The sequence below is a fragment of the Hypanus sabinus genome, chromosome 23 (assembly GCF_030144855.1).
Source record: "Hypanus sabinus isolate sHypSab1 chromosome 23, sHypSab1.hap1, whole genome shotgun sequence".
Lineage (NCBI taxonomy): Eukaryota > Metazoa > Chordata > Chondrichthyes > Myliobatiformes > Dasyatidae > Hypanus > Hypanus sabinus.
This window is the reverse complement of record NC_082728.1, coordinates 59,718,466-59,741,026: the sequence shown is the minus strand read 5'-3', so window position 1 is coordinate 59,741,026 and position 22,561 is coordinate 59,718,466. Positions and strand designations below refer to the sequence as shown.

At 47.4% G+C, this 22,561-nt stretch overlaps 1 protein-coding gene across 1 annotated transcript in view; it reads right to left on the bottom strand.

The window, feature by feature from the left end:
- The window catches only part of LOC132380232 (probable ATP-dependent RNA helicase DDX41), a 59,165-nt gene that overhangs the window by 675 nt on the left and 35,929 nt on the right, over positions 1-22,561 (bottom strand). Inside the window, exons 12-16 of the mRNA XM_059948947.1 lie at positions 21,741-21,812; positions 7,533-7,629; positions 6,826-6,975; positions 4,173-4,244; positions 2,773-2,883 (exon numbers count right to left, since the gene is read on the bottom strand). Coding sequence (XP_059804930.1) covers positions 2,773-2,883; positions 4,173-4,244; positions 6,826-6,975; positions 7,533-7,629; positions 21,741-21,812 — 502 coding nt within the window. The remainder of the gene's footprint in view (positions 1-2,772; positions 2,884-4,172; positions 4,245-6,825; positions 6,976-7,532; positions 7,630-21,740; positions 21,813-22,561) is intronic.

The following is a 22,561-nucleotide window of genomic DNA, read 5'->3' as shown; positions in this document are numbered from 1 at the left end:
GCAACCTGTACAATGCCTTTACTGCGAGAGGATTTCAGTAGATAATAATAACATCCTGCTCCAATTGTTTAGGGCCCTGGTAAACAGCGACTGGAGTATTATCTACTGGTCTGGTCTCCCTACCCAAGGAAGCATAAATTGTGATAAAGGAAAAACAGTGAATGTCCCTGGACTGAGTGCTGGGATGGCAGGTTCGCCTGAGAGTGGAGGACAGTTCAAAACTTGTAATGGTTATAATTTAGGATGAAGGGGGACATCTCATTGGAATGTATGGGGCACGGAAATGAATCTAAAATGACATTCTTCTTGACTAGTGAATCTACAATCAGGGATCAGTCTTAACATGGGGGTGGGGGGTGGGGGGTTCTGTTGCTTAGGTTGGAAAGGGAAAAGGTAAGGAATTTCTTTACCTGGGGGTATTGAATTTTTGAAATTATCTGACAAGCATTCTGACAATCTGCATCACTGTCTGGTATGGGGGAGGGGGCTACTACATAGGACAAAAAGAAGCTGCAGAGGGATGTAGATTTAGTCAGCTCCATCTTGGGTACTAGCCTACAAAGTACTCAGGACATCTTCAGTGAGCGGTGTCTCAGAAAGGCAGCGTCCATTATTAAGGACATCCAGCCCCCAGGACATGCCCTTTTCTCACTGTTACCATCAGGTAGGAGGTACAGAAGCCTGAAGGCACACACTCAGCGATTCAAGAACAGCTTCTTCCCCTCTACCATCCGATTCCTAAATGGACATTGAGCCCTTGGACACTAAGTCACTCTTTTTAAAATATATAATATTCATGTTTTTTGCATGATTTTTAATCTATTTAAAATACATATACTGTATAACATTAACTGAGTAAGATTTACTTATTTATTTATTATATTTTCCTTCTAGATTAGATATTGCATTGAACTGCTGCTGCTAAGTTAACAAATTTCACGTCACATGCCGGTGATAATAAACCTGATTCTGATAAGAATGATGTAGAGGTTAAACTGATCACTATGTTCGAGACTGAGATCAACAGATCTTTATGTATTGAGAGGTGTGAGGGAAATGCTGAAACAGACTGCTGAATAAACAATTAGCCATTGAATGGTGCAATAAGAACAAGAGGCAGAATTACCTACTTTCATTCTATTTATTAGCTTATGAATATACATAGATCTAAGATATAACTTTTAAAAACTCAAGTTTGTTAGAATCCACCATCATCTCTCATTGAGGGGAGAGAGAGAGAGAGTTGTGGTAATTTTAGAAGAAACGTAAATACTCAGGTAGACGCAGCCCTTGTGCAGGCAGATGGAATCAAGTGCACCCCTCTGAGTGTTCTTGTACACTAATGATCTGAAAATGCATGCGTACAGAGCACAATTTCCAAAAGTGCTGATGATGGAACACAAAGGTGGAGTGAGTAACAGGCTTCAGATGACAGGATGGTTTAATGGACAGGTGGATGGCAAATGGAACTGCTGCAAGCTGAATGGGAAAGGCAGTATAAACTAAAGGACACCATTCTGAAAGTAGAACAAAGGGATCAGTTTGTTCACAGTGGTAGGGTGAGTTGAGAAAATGGTTAAAAAGCAGGAATACTGGGTTTTATTTTAAAGCAAATAAGTCATAAATTGTATGAAACACTGGCTCAGCCACAGCTGGTGTACAATATCCAGCTCTGGGCACTGCACCTTAGTAAAATTGTGATGGTTTTTGGAGAGGGTGTAGAGATTTATCAAAATGAATCCAGGAATGTGGCATTCATTTAGTGGATACACTTGAGAAGCTGATGTTCTTGATGGCATAGTGAAGACTGAGAGGAGATCTGATCAGCTAACTAAAATTATGAAGCGTACAAAGTAGATGGAAAGAAACATTTCCTGCTGAATGGGAAAAGAACCAAAAACAAGACAAGGATTATTTTTTGTTATACACACAGTGCAAGGATAGGATCTGAAAGGCAAGGCCAGGTGGAGGATTGGAGGCAAGTTGATTGTAATTGGAGTTAATTGGCGAGTTGGATAAGTGATTTAATGAAAAGGATCTGCTGACTGGGGTGAGCAAGGCAGCAGGACTGACTGGATTGATCTCATGTGGAACTGGCCGATGGCCTCCTTCCATACTACAACCATTCTATAATTCATCAAACCTGGGAGGAATTCACTTCTCACTGCATCTCACTGAATCTGAGAGCCTACCCCATCAACCCATCCTGTGTACATGCGGAAAGTAGTTCGTCAACTCCTCATAAGTACGGGTCCAGTTTATCCCATGAAACCTACAGTATATAGTGGCAAAAGTGCAGTTTCATGCTTGCCCAGTGTTGAGGGAATACTTTAATACTGCTTCACTACTCTACTGTAATTGCTGCTCTTGCACACCATGCAGGTACTCTCTGTACTAAGGTTGGCAGAAAGACAAAATGGAAACAAACAGCTTTAAAGGTCCAGCTTTAAAGGTCGTCCGGCTGCCCCCTCATACAACATGGTGAGTTGAGGCAATGGACCATAATTTTATATTAAATTCTCAAGAATTTTTTCAGATCACTCTTTCCAAGTGTAACTGGAACTGCTTTTAGTACAGCTCAATGTACAAAAGTTAAAGCCAAATCTCCCTGGGATGCCCCTTGTGCAGAACAATTGCTGTTTCCCAACACTGCCTAACAGAAATTTGAGTTTCTTAATCTGATGCTCTAATGCAAGACTTTCCACTCCAACATTTCAATGTTAGGTGGAGAGGTTAACCCAGCTGCTGTTTGCCAGTGATAAGCCAACATACCTCCAATATCCAGCATGGTTTCATCTCCTGTCTGAAGCACCTGCAGAACAGGTGGGACCTTTTGTTTAGCTTCCAGTAACAGGGCCTTTAGATCCATTAGAACTGACTCGTCTGAAACACACATTAACAAACAAAAATCTGTATTTTAAGAATATATTACTTAAATTTAACATACAGGACATCAAATTCATATAAAGGTTTGGAAACTGAATGATCTTTACATCAAAAGAACAAAGCAACTATTATTGCCCACTGGCTTTTAGATATTAAACATTCATTTTGCTCTGCTGGGTAATTCTTGTCAATGGGGCAATCACCTTGGTTTAGCAAATTTATTATATTTCTTGCAACATAACCAAAGGCAGAAATAAAAGGAAGTCAGTGCAGTTGTGTGTCCTGTGAACTATAAGGAAGGAAAAAGCATAGTTCATGGAGAAGTAAGACACATTGCTGTGGGAAGTGTTGCCATTAACAGTGGTAGAATGGAGCTGGAGAAACTAGAATGGAATAGGAGGCAGGGAGGGGATAATCAAGATACCTGTGAGAATATGTGGCTTTGATGATTGTAACCTATCTAGCATTGGAGAAACATAAATCAGGAAACAGGAAGGGAAAGATCAGATATGGACAGAGTAAAGTTCATGCAGGGTGGAGACTGATGAGTTCAGGGCACAAGGAAGAAGTGATGTGCGTATATAGAGTCCTGAGTAGGACTAAAACCATATCCCACAAAGAGCTTGGTATAGCTTGGATAAATACAGGTTTCCAACTCTACACTTTGTGTTGGAAGAAGTCAGTGGATGTTCAATGTGAGGACAACTTCAGTGAAGCAAGGGAGGTCGGTGGTAGAGGAAGTCTTCTGTTCTGAGGAAGTGAAGAGCCCCAGGATATCTTGCTGCGGGGGGGGGGGGGCAGGGAGGGCTGTTACAGAGGAACTGTACATCTATAAGGACAATGTGAAGTCAAAGGTCATGGTTGGAAGATTTCCAGCTCTGCAATGAAATCACAGTCGAAAGGAGAGGTACGTGGTGGCATAAGAGAGCTGGTGCTCAAGATGGGTATGACCAATAAACACAAGCTCTACCCTTGTCAGTAGTACAGAAGATGATAGATAGAATCCAGTACTCCTTCCCATCACCTTGGCCAAGCTCATCCTGAAGGATGAATCAGTAATTCAAGTAAAACATATTTACATTTTTCCTCAGAACAGTTAAATATTGGGTGACATCCAAGTGCTGTGTTCACCCATTTCCAACAACTGCACAATGTAAAACTTATTTTTGTCCAGAATTATACCGGAACAGGAGAGGATCCCCAGTCATCAATCCTTTGGTTTGTTACGGATGCCAAATATGTTTCCTTACTTCTGTTGGGGACTAATAGTCAGAGTCATCACTTACCACAAGCTTTGTTGATAAAAGTTGTTGCTATCCCAGTTTTCCCTGATCTCCCAGTACGTCCAATCCTGTGAACTGAATATTGGGGAAGTATTTAGATTAAATTCCCGAAAGAGGGCTAGACTGATAACAGCTGAACATGTCAGAAACCATTACACTACAGAATACATTGATATGTGGAAACGTAAAGGACAGAGTTTGAAACACCACTGAGGGAGAATGAGGTGCTACTCTCCAGGACCAACAGTTTAAACTAGGGAGGAAAAGTAACAAGTAAAAGTGGATAATTTCAGTGGATAGGATATTAATAAATATACCTAAAAAGGGAATAACAGGAGGTTTCTTCTAGGTAGCCTGCAATTCCTGTATCATGGAACAAACCAAGTAACAGCCAAAATGCATGCATGTCTAGAACCGGGGTCTTCATCTCAAGATAAGGGGCAGTCATTCAGAACAGAGATGGGAAGAAATTTCTTCATTCAGAGTGTTTGTGAATCTTTGGAATTCTCCACCCTAGAGAGCAATGAAGTCTCAGTCCTGAGTCCCACTGGGTATACACACAACAGACTAATCAGTTTTTGGACATTAAAAGAATCAAAGGGACTTCAGTAAGGCCTTTGACAAGGTCCTGCATGGGAGGTTAGTTAGGAAGATTCAGTCCCTAGGTATACATGGTGAGGTAGTAAACTGGATTAGACATTGGCTCAATAGGAGAAGTCAGAGAGTGGTAGTGGAGGATTGCTTCTCTGAGTGGAGGCCTGTGACTAGTGGTGTGCCACAGGGATCAGTGCTGGGTCCATTGTTATTTGTCATCTATATCAATGATCTGGATGATAATGTGGTAAATTGGATCAGCAAATTTGCTGATGATACAAAGATTGGAGGTGTAGTGGACAGTGAGGAAGGTTTTCAAAACTTGCAAAGGGATTTGGACCAGTTGGAAAACTGGGCTGAAAAATGGCAGATGGAGTTTAATACAGACAAGTGTGAGGTACTGCACTTTGGAAGGACAAACCAAAGTAGAACATACAAGGTAAATGGTAGGGCACTGAGGAGTCCAGTAGAACAGAGGGATCTGGGAATACAGATACAAAATTCCCTAAAAGTGGCATCACAGGTAGATAAGGTTTGTAAAGAGAGCTTTTGGTACATTGGCCTTTATAAATCAAAGTATTGAGCTTAAGAGTTGGAATGTTATGGTGAGGTTGTATAAGGCATTGGTGAGGCCCAATTTAGAGTATTGTGTGCAGTTTTGGTCACCGAATTATAAGAAGGATATTAATAAGGTTGAAAGAGTGCAGAGAAGGTTTACAAGGATGTTGCCGGGACTTGAGAAACTGAGTTATAGAGAAAGGTTGAATAGGTTAGGACTTTATTCCCTGCAGCGTAGAAGAATGAGGGGATATTTGATAGAGGTTTATAAAATTATGATGAGTATAGATAGAGTGAATGCAAGCAGGCTTTTTCCACTGAGGCTGGGGGAGAAAAAAACGCAGAGGACATGGGTTAAGGGTGAAGGAGGAAGAGTTTAAAGGGAACATTGGGGGGGGCTTCACAGAGAGTGGTGGGAGTGTGGAATGAGCTGCCAGATGAAGTGGTAAATGCAGGCTCACTTTTAATAATTAAGAAAAACTTGGACAGGTACATGGATGAGAGGTATATGGAGGGATATGGTCCAGGTGCGGGTCAGTGGGACTAGGCAGAAAAATGGTTTGGCACAGCCAAGAAGGCTGTTTCTGTGCTATTATGTTCTATGGTTCTATGGGATATAGAGTAAATGCAGGAAATGCCAACAAGGTAAAGGAGCAGGCTTGAGGGGAGGAATGGCCTACTTAACCCATTTCTTACATTCTTAATGTTAAGCAGCAAAAGGGGGGGGGGGGGGCGGGGGGAGCATTACCATCTGTTAAAGGTTTCCAGAGGAGTTTCATGGGGAAGGAGTGGACAACCTATCCTTGTCACATTGCTCAACATCCTGATGCCAATGATATCCTTTACTTTAGGCCATGAGACCCACAGCTTCAGAGCTGCCTGACTGTATCCCTGAAATGTAGTAGCTTCTTGTTTCCCATGGGCAGTGCCACATTTGGGTGGCTCATCTTTAATGCCACGTGGTTTGAGAATGGCACACCACCTGACAAATGGTCACACTCTAAATTCCAGGAGGTGCAGCATGTTCCTCCTGAAACATACGTTCCAAAAATTCACAGCCTCCTTAGTGGCTCTGAAATCCTAGGCTCAGTGGAGTCAGTTGTAGGTACCTTCTGCACACAAGGCTCCTGAGACACAAAGTCTCTTGAAGTTCCCACTCACCAGAGCAATTGCAGGCCATAGCTCCCGGCTAGCATCTATTATCAAATAATTTTTAAGAGTATCTCATACAGTAAATGTTTCTCTATCCCATTTAGATATGCTTATTAATTTATTACACTTATTGAATTAGTCCAGCCTGTGTTTTTTTTCCATCTTTGCTTCACTAATTTCTCAATGATAATTTTCCAAATAATGCAAGCTCAATTTTTGGTTTAGTGGCTAACAACACCCTTCTCCCTGCTTCAGAGAATTCTCTTGCTCACCAAATGCCTGCTCTTTACACCGAGAATCTCCGTGGAAATGTGCAAAGTATTCGTGGAACAGATGCAAATGGTTTTCTCACCATAATTCTCTATTTCCTCAGGCATATCGTAGTTAATCACATGTTGAATATTTGGGAAGTCCAAGCCTTTTGATGCAACATCGGTTGCCACAAGCACATCCTTGTTACCTTCCCGGAATGCCTCAATGGCCTTAGTCCGCTCTTCTTGGTCTGGAGACACACAATTGGAGCAAATCCTTGAATAGGTTAGGGTTAAATCAATGGGTTGCTGGGCGTTGTGGTGCAAAAGGCTAGAAGGATATAAAACACACTGTATTTCTAAATAAATAAATACCATTTCTCATTTATTATTATTTGGTTTTCTTCTTGTATTTGCACAGTTTGTAATCTTTTGCACTTTTTTTGTCTATCTTTGTGTGTAGTTCTTCACTGTTTCTAGTGTGTTTTTTTGCATCTGCCGTGAATACCCACAAGAAAATGAATCTCAGGATGTATATAGCGACATGTACGAACTCGAGTACTTTGATAATAAATCTACTTTGAAGTTCTAGACCGCACGTCAATAGCTGCAGGGAGGCACAGAAGTGGCAAGTGCACTTTGATATGGAGGTGTGAGGAAATGCAATTCAGGTGAGGTTATTACCTGCATTGCTCCTGTCCCTTCGTCCCTGCCCTCCTGATGATGCTTAATGAGCATCTTTGCTTCCTATAACCTTCACAAAACATCAGATTCAGATGTGAGTGTAGACAGTGTGCACTGGACTCACCTTTCCCTCCATGTATGGCAACAGCTTCCACACCCTTCAAAAGAAGGTATTCATGGATGGCATCCACATCAGCTTTCTTCTCTGCAAATATCAGCACCTGAAAAGGTACATTGAAGCTTGTCATTAATTAACAATGCTCATTAAGTTTCTGAGGAATCAGAAACCCTGACTTTTCTTCAGTTTACACCTTTCTTCAGAATCTATTTTTCTGTTGTTCCTTCAGACATAGCAGCGTATCATATTCTCGGTAATTTTGATTGCAACCTGAAATTCTTTGTTAATACACAGTCCGGGTCGACTGTGCTTCCATTTTTAGATTATATATATGACACGCACACACGGACACCATTGTCATACTTTCAGGGCCACAGCTAGGGAACTGTGTAAAATGTGGAATGATTTCTTGCCTTTGTGAGAGAGGTCACTACCAAGGGTGCATAAAACTGAGTTGTGTCAGAGGGAAGTGTAACAGTCTTATTTCTGTAAAGAGATGAGGCAGAACCCTCATCACAGATACACGGATGAGCACTTGAAAAGCTGTAACCTACAAGAGTGCAGATCAGGAAAAGGGAAGTGAAGATAACTTTAGTAGCTGCAATTTTGCTCAGCAAGGTCACGTTGGGCCAATTGGCTTCACATAGAACATAGAAATCTAGAGCACGTTACAGCCCCTTTGGCCCATAATGTTGTGCCAACCATGTAACCCACTCTAGAAACTGCCTAGAATTTCCCTACTGCACAGCCCTCTGTTTTTCTAAGTTCCATGTACTTATCTGAGACTCTTTTAAAAGACCCTATTGTATCCACCTCCGCCAACACACCATATGCCTTCTTAGGAACACTGTCAACCTGTGCAGCAGCTTTGAGTTTCCTATGGACTCGGACCCCAAGATCTCTCAGATCCTCCACACTGCCAAGAGTCTTACCATTAATACTATATTTTGTCAAAATTTGACCTACTAAAATGAACCACTTCACACTGATCTAGGTTGAACTCCATCTGCCACTTCTCAGCCCAGCTTTGCATCCTATCAATGTCCCACTGTAACCTCTGACAGCCCTCCACACTTTCCACAACACCCCCAACCTTTGTGTCATCGGCAAATTTACTAACCAATCCCTCCACTTCCTCGTCCAGGTCATTTATAAAAATCACGAAGAGGAAGGGGTCCCGGAACAGATACCTGTGGAACACCACTGGTCACCGACCTTCATGCAGAATACAATCCCTCTACAACCACACATCCACAAAGCAAGGTCTCCTTGGATCCCATGCCTCTTTACTTTCTGAATGAGCCTTGCATGGGGAACCTTATCAAATGCCTTGCTGAAATCCATATACACTAATCCACTGCTCTACCACATCAATGTGTTTTGTTACATCCTTAAAGAATACAATCACACTCGTAAGGCACGACCTGCCCTTGACAAAGCCATGCTGACTATCCCTAATCAGATTATGTCTCTCCAAATGCTTGTAAATCCTGCCTCTCAGGATCTTCTCCAACAACTTGCCCACCACTGAAGTAAAACTCAGAATCAGGTTTATCATCACCTAATGTGATGTGAAATTTGTTAACTTAGCAGCAGCAGTTCAATGCAATACATAATATAGAAGAGGGAAAAATAAATAAATTTTTAAAAATAAGTATATCAATTACTGTATACGTATATTGAACAGTTTTAAAACAATGCAAAAAAATAGAAACTCTGTATTTAAAAAAGTGAGGTAGTGTCCATTTAGGAATCGGATGGCAGAGGGGAAGGAGCTGTTCCTGAATCACTGAGTATGTGCCTTCAGGCTTCTGTACTTCCCACCAGGATGGTAACAGTGAGAAAAGGGCATGCCCTGGGTGCTAGAGGTCCTTAATAATGGATGCTGCCTTTCTGAGACACCACTCCCTGAAGATGTCCTGGGTACTTTGTAGTCTAGTACCCAAGATGGAGCTGACTAGATTTACAACCCTCTGCAGCTTCTTTCGGTCCTGTGCATTAGTCCCCCATCACCCCCCACACACATACCAGACAGTGATGCAGCCTGTCAGAATGCTCTCCACAGTGCATCTCTCAAAGTTTTTGAGTGTATTTGTTGATATACCAAATCTCTTCAAACTCCTATCGAAGTTTTGTCGCTGTCTTGCCTTCTTTATAACTACATCAACAAGTTGGGACCAGGTTAGAACCTCAGAGATCTTGACACCCCCCCCCCACCCCCCAGGAACTTGAAACTGCTCACTCTCTCCACTTCTGATCCCTCTATGAGGATTGGTATGCGTTCCTTCGTCTTACCCTTCCTGAAGTCTACAACCAGTTCTTTCATCTTACTGGCGTTGAGTGCCAGGTTGTTGCTGCAGCACCACTCCACTAGTTGGCTTATCTCACTCCTGTACGCCCTCTCGTAACCACCTGAGATTCTACCAACAATGGTTGTATCATCAGCAAATTTATAGATGGTATCTGAGCTATGCCTGGCCACACAGTCATGGGTATATAGAGAGTAGAGCAGTGGGCTAAGCACACGCCCCTGAGGTGCACCAATGTTGATTGTCAGCAAGGAGGATATGTTATCACCAATCCGCACACATTGTGGTCTTCTGTTTAGGAAGTCGAGGATCCAATTGCAGAGGGAGGGACAGAGGCCCAGGTTCTGCAACTTCTCAATCAGGATTGTGGGAATGATGGTATTAAATGCTGAGCTATAGTCGATGAACAGCATCCTGACGTAGGTGTTTGTATTGTTCAGGTGATCTAAAGCCATGTGGAGAGCCAGTGAGATTGCATCTGCCGTTGACCTATTGTGATAGACAAATTGCAATGGGTCCAGGTCCTTGCTGAGGCAGGAGTTCAGTCTAGTCATGACCAACCTCTCAAAGCATTTCATCACTGTCGATGTGAGTGCTACTGGGCGATAGTCATTAAGGCAGCTCACATTATTCTTAGGCACTGGTGTAATTGTTGCCTTTTTGAAGCAAGTGGGAACTTCTACCTGTAGCAGTGAGAGGTTGAAAATGTCCTTGAATACTCTGGCCAGTTGATCGACACAGGTTTTCAGAGCCTTACCAGGTATTCCATCGTGAGGGTTCACTCTCTTTAAAGATAGCTTAACATCGGCCCCTGAGACAGAGATCACAGTGTCATCAGGTGCAGTAGGGATTATCACAGCTGTAGTTATATTCTCCCTTTCAAAGCGCAGGCATTGAGTTTGTCTGGTAGTGAAGCATCGCTGCTATTGGGTTTCGCTTTGTAGGAAATAATGTCTGCAAACCCTGCGAGAGTTGTCATACAACCAACGTCGCCTCCAACCTTGTTAAGAATTGTCTCTTTGCCCTTGAAATAGCCCTCTGCAAATCATATCTGGTTTTCTGGTACAGACCTAAATGCCAAGATCTAGTCTTCAGCAGACAAATGTACAGTAAGTCTTTGTAGGCACACACTCATCCACACAGGTTTAAATGAAGTCGGTAACATCTACAGCATACTCACTCAAATTTGGAGATGAATCCCTGAAGACAGTCCAGTCCACCGCTTCAAAGCAGTCCTGTAGGCGGTCCTGTGCTTCCCTTGTCCGTACCTTCTTGGTCCTCACTACTGGTGCTGCAGTCTTCAGTCTCTGCCTCTACTCAGGGTGTATAAGTACAGCCAGGTGATCAGACTTCCCGAAGTGAGGGTGTGGAATAGCACGGTAGGCATTCTTGATGGTGGTGTAACAATGGTCCAATGTGTTGTTTCCTATGGTATTGCAAGTGATTTGTTGATGGTAATTGCTTAGTGATTTTTTTCAGACTGGCCTGATTAAAATCTCCCAAAACGACGGCGAAGGCATTAGGGTACACTGTTTTGTGCACGTTGATCCCATTGCTCAGATCATCTTAAGACTGCTTGATATTGGCTTGAGGTGGAATGTACTGCTACCAGAATGACCCCAGAGAACTCCCACGGCAGGTAAAAAGGACTACACTTTACTACCAGATATTCCAGGTCTGGTGAGCAGAATTGGGACAGCACTGACACGTTTGTGCACCAGGAAGAGCTGATCATGAGGCAGACTCCTCTAACTCTGCTTTTGAGAAAGTAGAGGTCTATAGATCTATCCTGATGATGTATAGTAAACCTGTCAACCTGAATCACTGCATCCGGTATGGAAGGGGTTAACCAGGATTCCGTGAAACAAAGGACACACGGATGCTAACGTCCCTCTGATTCAGCACCCTGGCTCTGAGATCATCGATTTTATTCACCAAAGACTGCACGTTTGCCAGCAAGGTAGTTCATGTTGGGAGTTTAAAACACTGTTTCCTTAAACAGACTCATAACCCTGATCTGCAAACGCGTTTCCTCCGAGGTACCCTACGTGGGCACTTCCGATCACAATCGGTGTTGTTTCCACCAGTTTTAAGCATCGATAGTTTGTTCAAACGCATTAAGACATCTTTATTGACTGTACTAACCTTGGAAGCAGTTGTACTTTTTAGCTGTATCAGGCTGAAACAGGAATATTTAATCATACTCAAGTGGCGCCTGGGCTCACTGGTCTATAATTTCCTGGGTTATTTCTATCCCTTTCTTGAACAAGGGAACAATATCCTCCAATCCTCCGGTACTTCTCCCATCCCTATTGATAATGTACTCACTTCCCAGAGTAGCCTGGTCCCAGCCACATCTAGCTTAATGCTTTTCAAAAGCTCCAGCACATCCTCTTTCTTAACGTATATCTGCTCAAATGGTTTAGTCTGCTGTAAGTCATCTCCACAATTGCCAAGGTCCTTTTCCCTGGTGAATACTGAAGCAAAGTGTTCATGAAGTACCTCCACTACTTTCTCCAACTCTATGTATGTTTCCACTACAGGTAGTCCCCGAGTTACGAATGTTCAACTTACGGACAACTCGTACTTATGAACTGAGGAAGGAGAACGCTGTCCACCATTTTAAATCGTTGCCGTTGACACTGTGTTGAGTGTTTAACTTTGTAATTGGCTTAAATTTTTCTTAGTAAGATTCACCCTGACCCCGCCCGCCCATTCCGGTCGGCTGATGGCGCAGTGAGATCAGCGCCGGGCTGGAGAACAGAGTCTCCCAAGTTTGATCCAGTGACAGACCGTTCCCTTGCCGGGTTGATGTCGATCCAGTGACTCCGTACCATCCGTGCTGGGTTGATGTCGAGCTCACAAATCAACCTCGTAAAAAAAACACTGCCACCTCCAGTTTAAATTCCCACGCAGAATATTGTGGATGATCAAATACCCAAACCCAGCACAGCCTCCACTTGTCCCATTTAGCCTGTCTCAATGCGGTGGTCCTTAGGACCCAGTGGACCTCGGGAGCCGGCAAAGCTCGGGAGCTGCCTCCTGCAATGTTTCTGTTCCATTGATGGGAAGCAATCACGATTGAAAGTAAAGTGGAAATAATAAAGCATTTGGAAAGAGGTGAAATGCGATCGGTAATTGGAAAAGCGTTAGGCGACAGTCGGTCAACGATCAGAACAAGTTTAAAGGATAACGGATAAAGTGAGAATAATGGAGCATTTGAAAGGCACTGCCCTGATGAAAGCTACAATTATTAGTAAGCAACGCAATGGTTTAATTATTGGAATACATACGTTTCTTAAGTGTTTTATATGAATAGAAAGGTAAAATATATATTATATATTAAGAAAAAAGTTTGACTAACTGACGCTAAATAATATCGGATATACTTGTTCCAACTTCCGTACAAATCTGACTTAAAGACGGACTCAGGAACGGAACACACACGTGACCCGGGGACTGCCTGTATTGCACCTGATTGGTCCTATTATCACACGGCTCACCCTCTTGCTCTTCACATACTTATAGAATGCCTTGGCATTTTCCTTAATCTTGCTCACCAAGGCCTTCTCATTCTTCCTTCTAGCTCTCCTAATTTCATTCTTAAGTTCCTTTCTGGCAACCTTGTAATTTTTTAGAGCTCTATCTGTACCTGGTTTCTTGAACCTTTTGTAAGCTTTTCTTTTAACAGGATTTTCCACATCCTTTGTACAACATGGTTCCATCCTTCCCCTGTCTCAACGGAACGTACCCACGGAGAGCACCGTGTGAACGTCCTTCCCCTGCCTCAACGGAACGTACCCACGGAGAGCACCGTGTGAACGTCCTTCCCCTGCCTCAACGGAACGTACCCACGGAGAGCACCGTGTGAACATCCTTCCCCTGCCTCAACGGAACGTACCCACGGAGAGCACCGTGTGAACGTCCTCCCCCTGTCTCAACGGAACGTACCCACGGAGAGCACCGTGTGAACGTCCTTCCCCTGCCTCAACGGAACGTACCCACGGAGAGCACCGTGACCCACGGAGAGCACCGTGCAGAACGTCCTTCCCCCGCCTCAACGGAACGTACCCACGGAGAGCACCGTGTGAACATCCTTCCCCTGCCTCAACGGAACGTACCCACGGAGAGCACCGTGTGAACGTCCTTCCCCTGCCTCAACGGAACGTACCCACGGAGAGCACCGTGTGAACGTCCTTCCCCTGCCTCACCGGAATGTACCCACGGAGAGCACCGTGTGAACGTCCTCCCCCTGCCTCAACGGAACGTACCCACGGAGAGCACCGTGCAGAACATCCTTCCCCCGCCTCAACGGAACGTACCCACGGAGAGCACCGTGTGAACGTCCTTCCCCTGTCTCAACGGAACGTACCCACGGAGAGCACCGTGCAGAACGTCCTTCCCCCGCCTCAACGGAACGTACCCACGGAGAGCACCGTGTGAACATCCTTCCCCTGCCTCAACGGAACGTATCCACGGAGAGCACCGTGCAGAACATCCTTCCCCCGCCTCAACGGAACGTACCCACGGAGAGCACCGTGCAGAACATCCTTCCCCCGCCTCAACGGAACGTACCCACGGAGAGCACCGTGTGAACGTCCTTCCCCTGCCTCAACGGAACGTACCCACGGAGAGCACCGTGACCCACGGAGAGCACCGTGCAGAACGTCCTTCCCCCGCCTCAACGGAACGTACCCACGGAGAGCACCGTGTGAACATCCTTCCCCTGCCTCAACGGAACGTACCCACGGAGAGCACCGTGCAGAACATCCTTCCCCCGCCTCAACGGAACGTACCCACGGAGAGCACCGTGTGAACGTCCTTCCCCTGTCTCAACGGAACGTACCCACGGAGAGCACCGTGCAGAACGTCCTTCCCCCGCCTCAACGGAACGTACCCACGGAGAGCACCGTGCAGAACGTCCTTCCCCCGCCTCAACGGAACGTACCCACGGAGAGCACCGTGTGAACATCCTTCCCCTGCCTCAACGGAACGTACCCACGGAGAGCACCGTGTGAACGTCATTCCCCTGTCTCAACGGAACGTACCCACGGAGAGCACCGTGCAGAACGTCCTTCCCCCGCCTCAACGGAACGTACCCACGGAGAGCACCGTGTGAACGTCCTTCCCCTGCCTCAACGGAACGTACCCACGGAGAGCACTGTGTGAACATCCTTCCCCTGCCTCACTGGAATGTACCCACGGAGAGCACCGTGTGAACATCCTTCCCCTGCCTCAACGGAACGTACCCACGGAGAGCACCGTGTGAACGTCCTTCCCCCGCCTCAACGGAACGTACCCACGGAGAGCACCGTGCAGAACGTCCTTCCCCTGCCTCAACGGAACGTACCCACGGAGAGCAACGTGACCCACGGTGAGCATCGTGTGAACGTCCTTCCCCTGCCTCACCGGAACGTACCCACGGAGAGCACCGTGTGAACGTCCTTCCCCCGCCTCACCGGAACGTACCCACGGAGAGCACCGTGTGAACATCCTTCCCCCGCCTCACTGGAATGTACCCACGGAGAGCACCGTGTGAACGTCCTTCCCCCGCCTCAACGGAACGTACCCACGGAGAGCACCGTGTGAACATCCTTCCCCTGCCTCAACGGAACGTACCCACGGAGAGCACCGTGTGAACGTCCTTCCCCTGCCTCAACGGAACGTACCCACGGAGAGCACCGTGCAGAACGTCCTTCCCCCGCCTCAACGGAACGTACCCACGGAGAGCACCGTGTGAACATCCTTCCCCTGCCTCAACGGAACGTACCCACGGAGAGCACCGTGCAGAACATCATTCCCCCGCCTCAACGGAACGTACCCACGGAGAGCACCGTGTGAACGTCCTTCCCCTGTCTCAACGGAACGTACCCACGGAGAGCACCGTGCAGAACGTCCTTCCCCCGCCTCAACGGAACGTACCCACGGAGAGCACCGTGTGAACGTCCTTCCCCTGCCTCAACGGAACGTACCCACGGAGAGCACTGTGTGAACATCCTTCCCCTGCCTCACTGGAATGTACCCACGGAGAGCACCGTGTGAACATCCTTCCCCCGCCTCAACGGAACGTACCCACGGAGAGCACCGTGCAGAACGTCCTTCCCCTGCCTCAACGGAACGTACCCACGGAGAGCACCGTGTGAACGTCCTTCCCCCGCCTCAACGGAACGTACCCACGGAGAGCACCGTGACCCACGGAGAGCACCGTGTGAACGTCCTTCCCCTGCCTCAACGGAATGTACCCACGGAGAGCACCGTGTGAACGTCCTTCCCCCGCCTCAACGGAACGTACCCACGGAGAGCACCGTGTGAACGTCCTTCCCCCGCCTCAACGGAACGTACCCACGGAGAGCACCGTGTGAACGTCCTTCCCCTGTCTCAACGGAACGTACCCACGGAGAGCACCGTGTGAACGTCCTTCCCCCGCCTGACTGGAATGTACCCACGGAGAGCACCGTGTGAACGTCCTTCCCCTGCCTCAACGGAACGTACCCACGGAGAGCACCGTGTGAACGTCCTTCCCCCGCCTGACTGGAACGTACCCATGGAGAGCACCGTGTGAACGTCCTTCCCCCGCCTCAACGGAACGTACCCACGGAGAGCACCGTGTGAACGTCCTTCCCCCGCCTCAACGGAACGTACCCACGGAGAGCACCGTGACCCACGGAGAGCACCGTGCAGAACGTCCTTCCCCCGCCTTTACGGAACGTACCCACGGAGAGCACCGTGTGAACTTCCTTCCCCTGCCTCAACGGAACGTACCCACGGAGAGCACCGTGTGAACGTCCTTCCCCTGCCTCAACGGAACGTACCCACGGAGAGCACCGTGCAGAACATCCTTCCCCTGTCTCAACGGAACGTACCCACGGAGAGCACCGTGTGAACATCCTTCCCCCGCCTCAACGGAACGTACCCACGGAGAGCACCGTGTGAACGTCCTTCCCCTGCCTCAACGGAACGTACCCACGGAGAGCAACGTGTGAACGTCCTTCCCCTGCCTCAACGGAACGTACCCACGGAGAGCACCGTGTGAACATCCTTCCCCTGCCTCAACGGAACGTACCCACGGAGAGCATCGTGTGAACGTCCTTCCCCTGCCTCAACGGAACGTACCCACGGAGAGCACCGTGTGAACGTCCTCCCCCTGCCTCAACGGAACGTACCCACGGAGAGCACCGTGTGAACGTCCTTCCCCCGCCTGACTGGAACGTACCCACGGAGAGCACCGTGTGAACATCCTTCCCCCGCCTCAACGGAACGTACCCACGGAGAGCACCGTGTGAACGTCATTCCCCTGTCTCAACGGAACGTACCCACGGAGAGCACCGTGCAGAACGTCCTTCCCCCGCCTCAACGGAACGTACCCACGGAGAGCACCGTGTGAACGTCCTTCCCCTGCCTCAACGGAACGTACCCACGGAGAGCACCGTGTGAACGTCCTTCCCCTGTCTCAACGGAACGTACCCACGGAGAGCACCGTGCAGAACGTCCTTCCCCCGCCTCAACGGAACGTACCCACGGAGAGCACCGTGTGAACGTCCTTCCCCTGCCTCAACGGAACGTACCCACGGAGAGCACTGTGTGAACATCCTTCCCCTGCCTCACTGGAATGTACCCACGGAGAGCACCGTGTGAACATCCTTCCCCCGCCTCAACGGAACGTACCCACGGAGAGCACCGTGCAGAACGTCCTTCCCCTGCCTCAACGGAACGTACCCACGGAGAGCACCGTGTGAACGTCCTTCCCCTGCCTCAACGGAACGTACCCACGGAGAGCACCGTGTGAACATCCTTCCCCTGCCTCAACGGAACGTACCCACGGAGAGCATCGTGCAGAACATCCTTCCCCTGTCTCAACGGAACGTACCCACGGAGAGCACCGTGTGAACATCCTTCCCCCGCCTCAACGGAACGTACCCACGGAGAGCAACGTGTGAACGTCCTTCCCCTGCCTCAACGGAACGTACCCACGGAGAGCAACGTGTGAACGTCCTTCCCGTCTCAACGGAACGTACCCGCGGAGAGCACCGTGTGAACGTCCTTCCCCTGCCTCAACGGAACGTACCCGCGGAGAGCACCGTGTGAACGTCCTTCCCCCGCCTCAACGGAACGTACCCGCGGAGAGCACCGTGTGAACGTCCTTCCCCAGCCTCAACGGAACGTACCCGCGGAGAGCACCGTGTGAACGTCCTTCCCCCGCCTCAACGGAACGTACCCGCGGAGAGCACCGTGTGAACGTCCTTCCCCCGCCTCAACGGAACGTACCCGCGGAGAGCACCGTGTGAACGTCCTTCCCCCGCCTCAACGGAACGTACCCGCGGAGAGCACCGTGTGAACGTCCTTCCCCCGCCTCAACGGAACGTACCCGCGGAGAGCACCGGGTGAACGTCCTTCCCCCGCCTCAACGGAACGTACCCGCGGAGAGCACCGTGTGAACGTCCTTCCCCCGCCTCAATGGAACGTACCCGCGGAGAGCACCGGGTGAACGTCCTTCCCCCGCCTCAACGGAACGTACCCGCGGAGAGCACCGTGTGAACGTCCTTCCCCTGCCTCAACGGAACGTACCCACGGAGAGCACCGTGTGAACATCCTTCCCCCGCCTCAACGGAACGTACCCACGGAGAGCACCGTGTGAACCTCCTTCCCCTGCCTCACTGGAACGTACCCACGGAGAGCACCTTGTGAACCTCCTTCCCCTGCCTCAACAGAACGTACCCACGGAGAGCACCGTGTGAACGTCCTTCCCCCGCCTCACTGGAACATACCCACGGAGAGCACCGTGTGAACGTCCTTCCCCTGCCTCAACGGAACGTACCCACGGAGAGCACCGTGCAGAACGTCCTTCCCCTGTCTCAACGGAACGTACCCACGGAGAGCACCGTGTGAACGTCCTTCCCCCGCCTCAACGGATCGTACCCACGGAGAGCACCGTGACCCACGGAGAGCACCGTGTGAACGTCCTTCCCCCGCCTCAACGGAACGTACCCACGGAGAGCACCGTGTGAACCTCCTTCCCCTGCCTCAACGGAACGTACCCACGGAGAGCATCGTGTGAACGTCCTTCCCCTGCCTCAACGGAACGTACCCATGGAGAGCACCGTGCAGAACATTTGCCACGTCTGCCGTGCATTTCCTGAGAAAATCTGCTCCCAAGTTCCTGCCTAATATCATGATATTTCCCCCACCCCAATTAAATGCTTTCCCAAATTGTCTGCTCCTGTCCCTCTCCAGTGCTATGGCAAAGGAGATTGAGTTGTGATCACTACCTCCAAAATGCTCTTCAACTGAGAGATCTGACAGTTGACCAGGTTCACTTCCCAATACCAGATCAGGTAGAGCCTCTCCTCTAGTTGGTTTTTCTACATATTACATCAGGAAACCTTCCTGAACACACCTAACAAACTACTACATTACAACCCCTGGCTCTAAGGAGATGCCGGTCAATATTAGGAAAGCTAAAATCTCCCATCACAATAACCCTGTTATTTTTGCACCATTCCAGAATCTGTCTCCCTATCTGCTCTCCGATATCCCTGTTCTATTGGGGGGGGGGGGGGTCCTAAAAAAAAACACCCAGTACAGTTGTTACTCCCTTCCTATTTCTAACTTCCACCCACAGAGACTCTGTAGATAATCCCTCCATGACTTCCTCCTTTTCTGCCACTGTGATACCATCCCTGATAAGCAAAGCACTCCCCACCTCTTTTGCCTCCCTTCCTGTCCTTTTTGAAACATCTAAAGCCTGACATAGTTGGCAGCCATTCCTGCTCCTGATACATCCAAGTCTCTGTAATGGCCACAACTTCGTAGTTTCACATATTGATCCACGCTCTAAGTTCATCCGCCTTGTTTGTGAAACTCCTTGCATTAAAATAGACACATCTCAAACCATCTGACTAAGTGCATCTTTACATTATGGTCTGCCTATCCTTCCTCACAAACTCCTTACAAGCTGTCTCTACTTGTGGCTTCTGGCGGTGTTGTAAATTTCTACACACATTTATACATTCATGATGCACACACAACTAACAGAGCACACAAGTGAAGCCCAAATGCAACTATGCATTAACACCTTCATACATGTACAAACAGGCACCCACAAACATGTAAAAAATACACAATTATAGACACATACACACAGGTATTCATGCACTTTACATAACCTAACAAAGCATTCCAAAGCAGCTTCACAGGAATGTTATCAAGTAAGTGAGTCTGAGTTGGTGCACAGGTGACAGATGGAATTCAGTATCATAGCTTAAGATAATGAACCTGCAGACAGCAAACAAATCAAAGGAATAATGGGATACTAATAAGTGCAGAGAGGCAGAGGAAATTTGGAGCAGATGCCTTTCATTTTGAAGGTAGTAAGGGAGAGGAGAAAATGGTGATGAATGCACACATGATATCTGTGTTTAGCAGCCAGAACATATAACATTTAGAAGACCAAACAAGAACTGCACAAAATAGTTTCAAGCCACAGCTAGGGAACTGTGTACAATGTGGAATGATTTATTGCCTTTGTGCGAGAGGTCACTACCTAGGGTTCATAACACTGAATGTGTCAGAGGGAAGTGTAACAATCTTATTTCTGTAAAGAGATACAGTTGGCCCCCGTTTTTCGAACGTTTGCTTTACGACAGCTCGCTGTTACGAAAGACCTACATTAGTACTTGTTTTTGCTAACTAAAGAGGATTTTCGCTTTTATGATAAAAAAGACGCCCACTTTATACATGTGTTTACCTCAAGAAAGACTACCATGACCGTGAAGCCTTGTGCAGGCAGTTGTGTACGCATGTGTGTACGTGCCGATTTTTTTTCTCCAAATTGATTTTGGGTCGCTGTCTTTCTGATTTTGGTAAGTGAAACTACACCATACGTACAATATTTCTACTTTATATATTTATCATATCATTCCAGCTTTTATTATATGTTTGTGTTATTTTAAGTTTTATGTGCTATTTGGTATGATTTGGTAGGTTATTTTTTGGGTCTGGGAACGCTCAAAAATTTTTCCCATATAAATTCATGGTAATTGCTTCTTCGCTTTACGGCATTTCGGCTTACAAACGGTTTCATAGGAACGCTCCGCCTTCGGGTAGTGGGGGAAACCTGTACATGGATGAGCACTTGAAAAGCTGTAACCTACAGGACTGAAAATCAGGAAAAGGGAAGTGAAGGTAACTTTAGCAGCTCCAATTCTGCTCAGTAAGGTCATGTTGGGCCAGTTGGCCTCTGGCTGTATTGTAAATTTCTGCAGGTTTGTGAAAGACTGGATGGCAAAGCTGCAGGAGATGATCTGACAAAGGTTGAGTCAATGGGATGAAGAGATCAGGAGGTAATTAAAAAGGTAGAAGGTGCTCATTGAAGAATTCAAAAGCAATGAGAACATTAAATCTGAGTTGTTGCTTCACTAAGCAACATAACCAGCAAGTATAGGTGCAACAGAAGGGGATGCATTACAAATACAAACAGGCACAGCAGATAGAATGAGGGTGACAGTCGGGGGTCATTGGGAAATAATTTCTAGTAAGAACACAGGAATGGGTGAGGGTTTAAGCTAATAGCCTGACACTGCTCAGGTCAGGTCAGTGTGGCCCAAAACAGAAAACCTAAGAGGAGGACAATAAGTCAAGGATGAAAATCTTCTCAGTCAGTTGCATTGGATGACATCAGTTTCAATCCACTGCTGGAGATTACAGCTGAATGGAAGGACACTGGCTAAGGTGGAGACAGAACCTGGATGATGCGACAGATTGAAGGACAGATTTGAAAGTAGTTAAATTAAATACTTGGCTCACTGAAGTTCAGCAAACCACAGAGATGGCTACCAGGTATTGATCTGGCCACTCATTTCACATTCCACAGAGTGCCACACAATGAAGAGGTGGAGTCTTCCTTTACCGGAGGTGGAGTCTTCTGTAGACATTCCAGTAAGTAAACCATCTTAGCTTCTTCCTTCACATATTCGACTTCCTAAACACAAGCAGACATTACCTTGTCATTTACCATGCTCAGCACAAAAAAACCCTCTAAAACAAAACCATGTATCAGCTGTGAATATGGAATTGTGGGAATCTTCCTACATGTATACCCCTATTTATTAAGTTTCAGAGTCCTCAGCTCACTAACCTCTTCAAAATGTGACACCCAAGAAGTTCCAAGGAAGGGGACAATGAGAGAGGGGTGGAAGAGAAGGGCAGGGAAGCTGGGGGAGAAAGGAAAGAAAGGGATGTCAGAGAAGTGGAAGGTAAAGCATAGGCAAGGAATGGCAGGGAGGGATAGGGGTCAGGGAATTAAGTAGAGTTGTGGGGCAGGGACAGACAGCAAAATTGTGTACACCTGCATTCATTGTCCTCCTATCCAAAGAAACCAGCAGAAGCAGTGGAAAGAGAGATGGGGAAGGAATGATAGCAAGAAGACAAGTTCAAGGTGGAAGTGGGATGGAGCAAAGGAAAGGAGGAATGGTAGGGTGTGGAGAAGATGACAGAAGAGAGGAACAGGGAAAAATGATAAAGGAAGAGAAGAAGATATGGAAGAGGTAAAACAATGAAAAGATAGAGGAAAGGAGATAAGAGAGACAGCCTGGGCAGCAGAGGGCAGAAAAAGGAAGGGGAAGGGAGGAACCAGAGAGGTGAAGAGGCAGGGGTGGGGGGTGGGGGGGGGGAACAACAAAAGAAATTCAGGGAGGCAGGTTTGAGCACTTGAAACCTGTACTTGAAAGC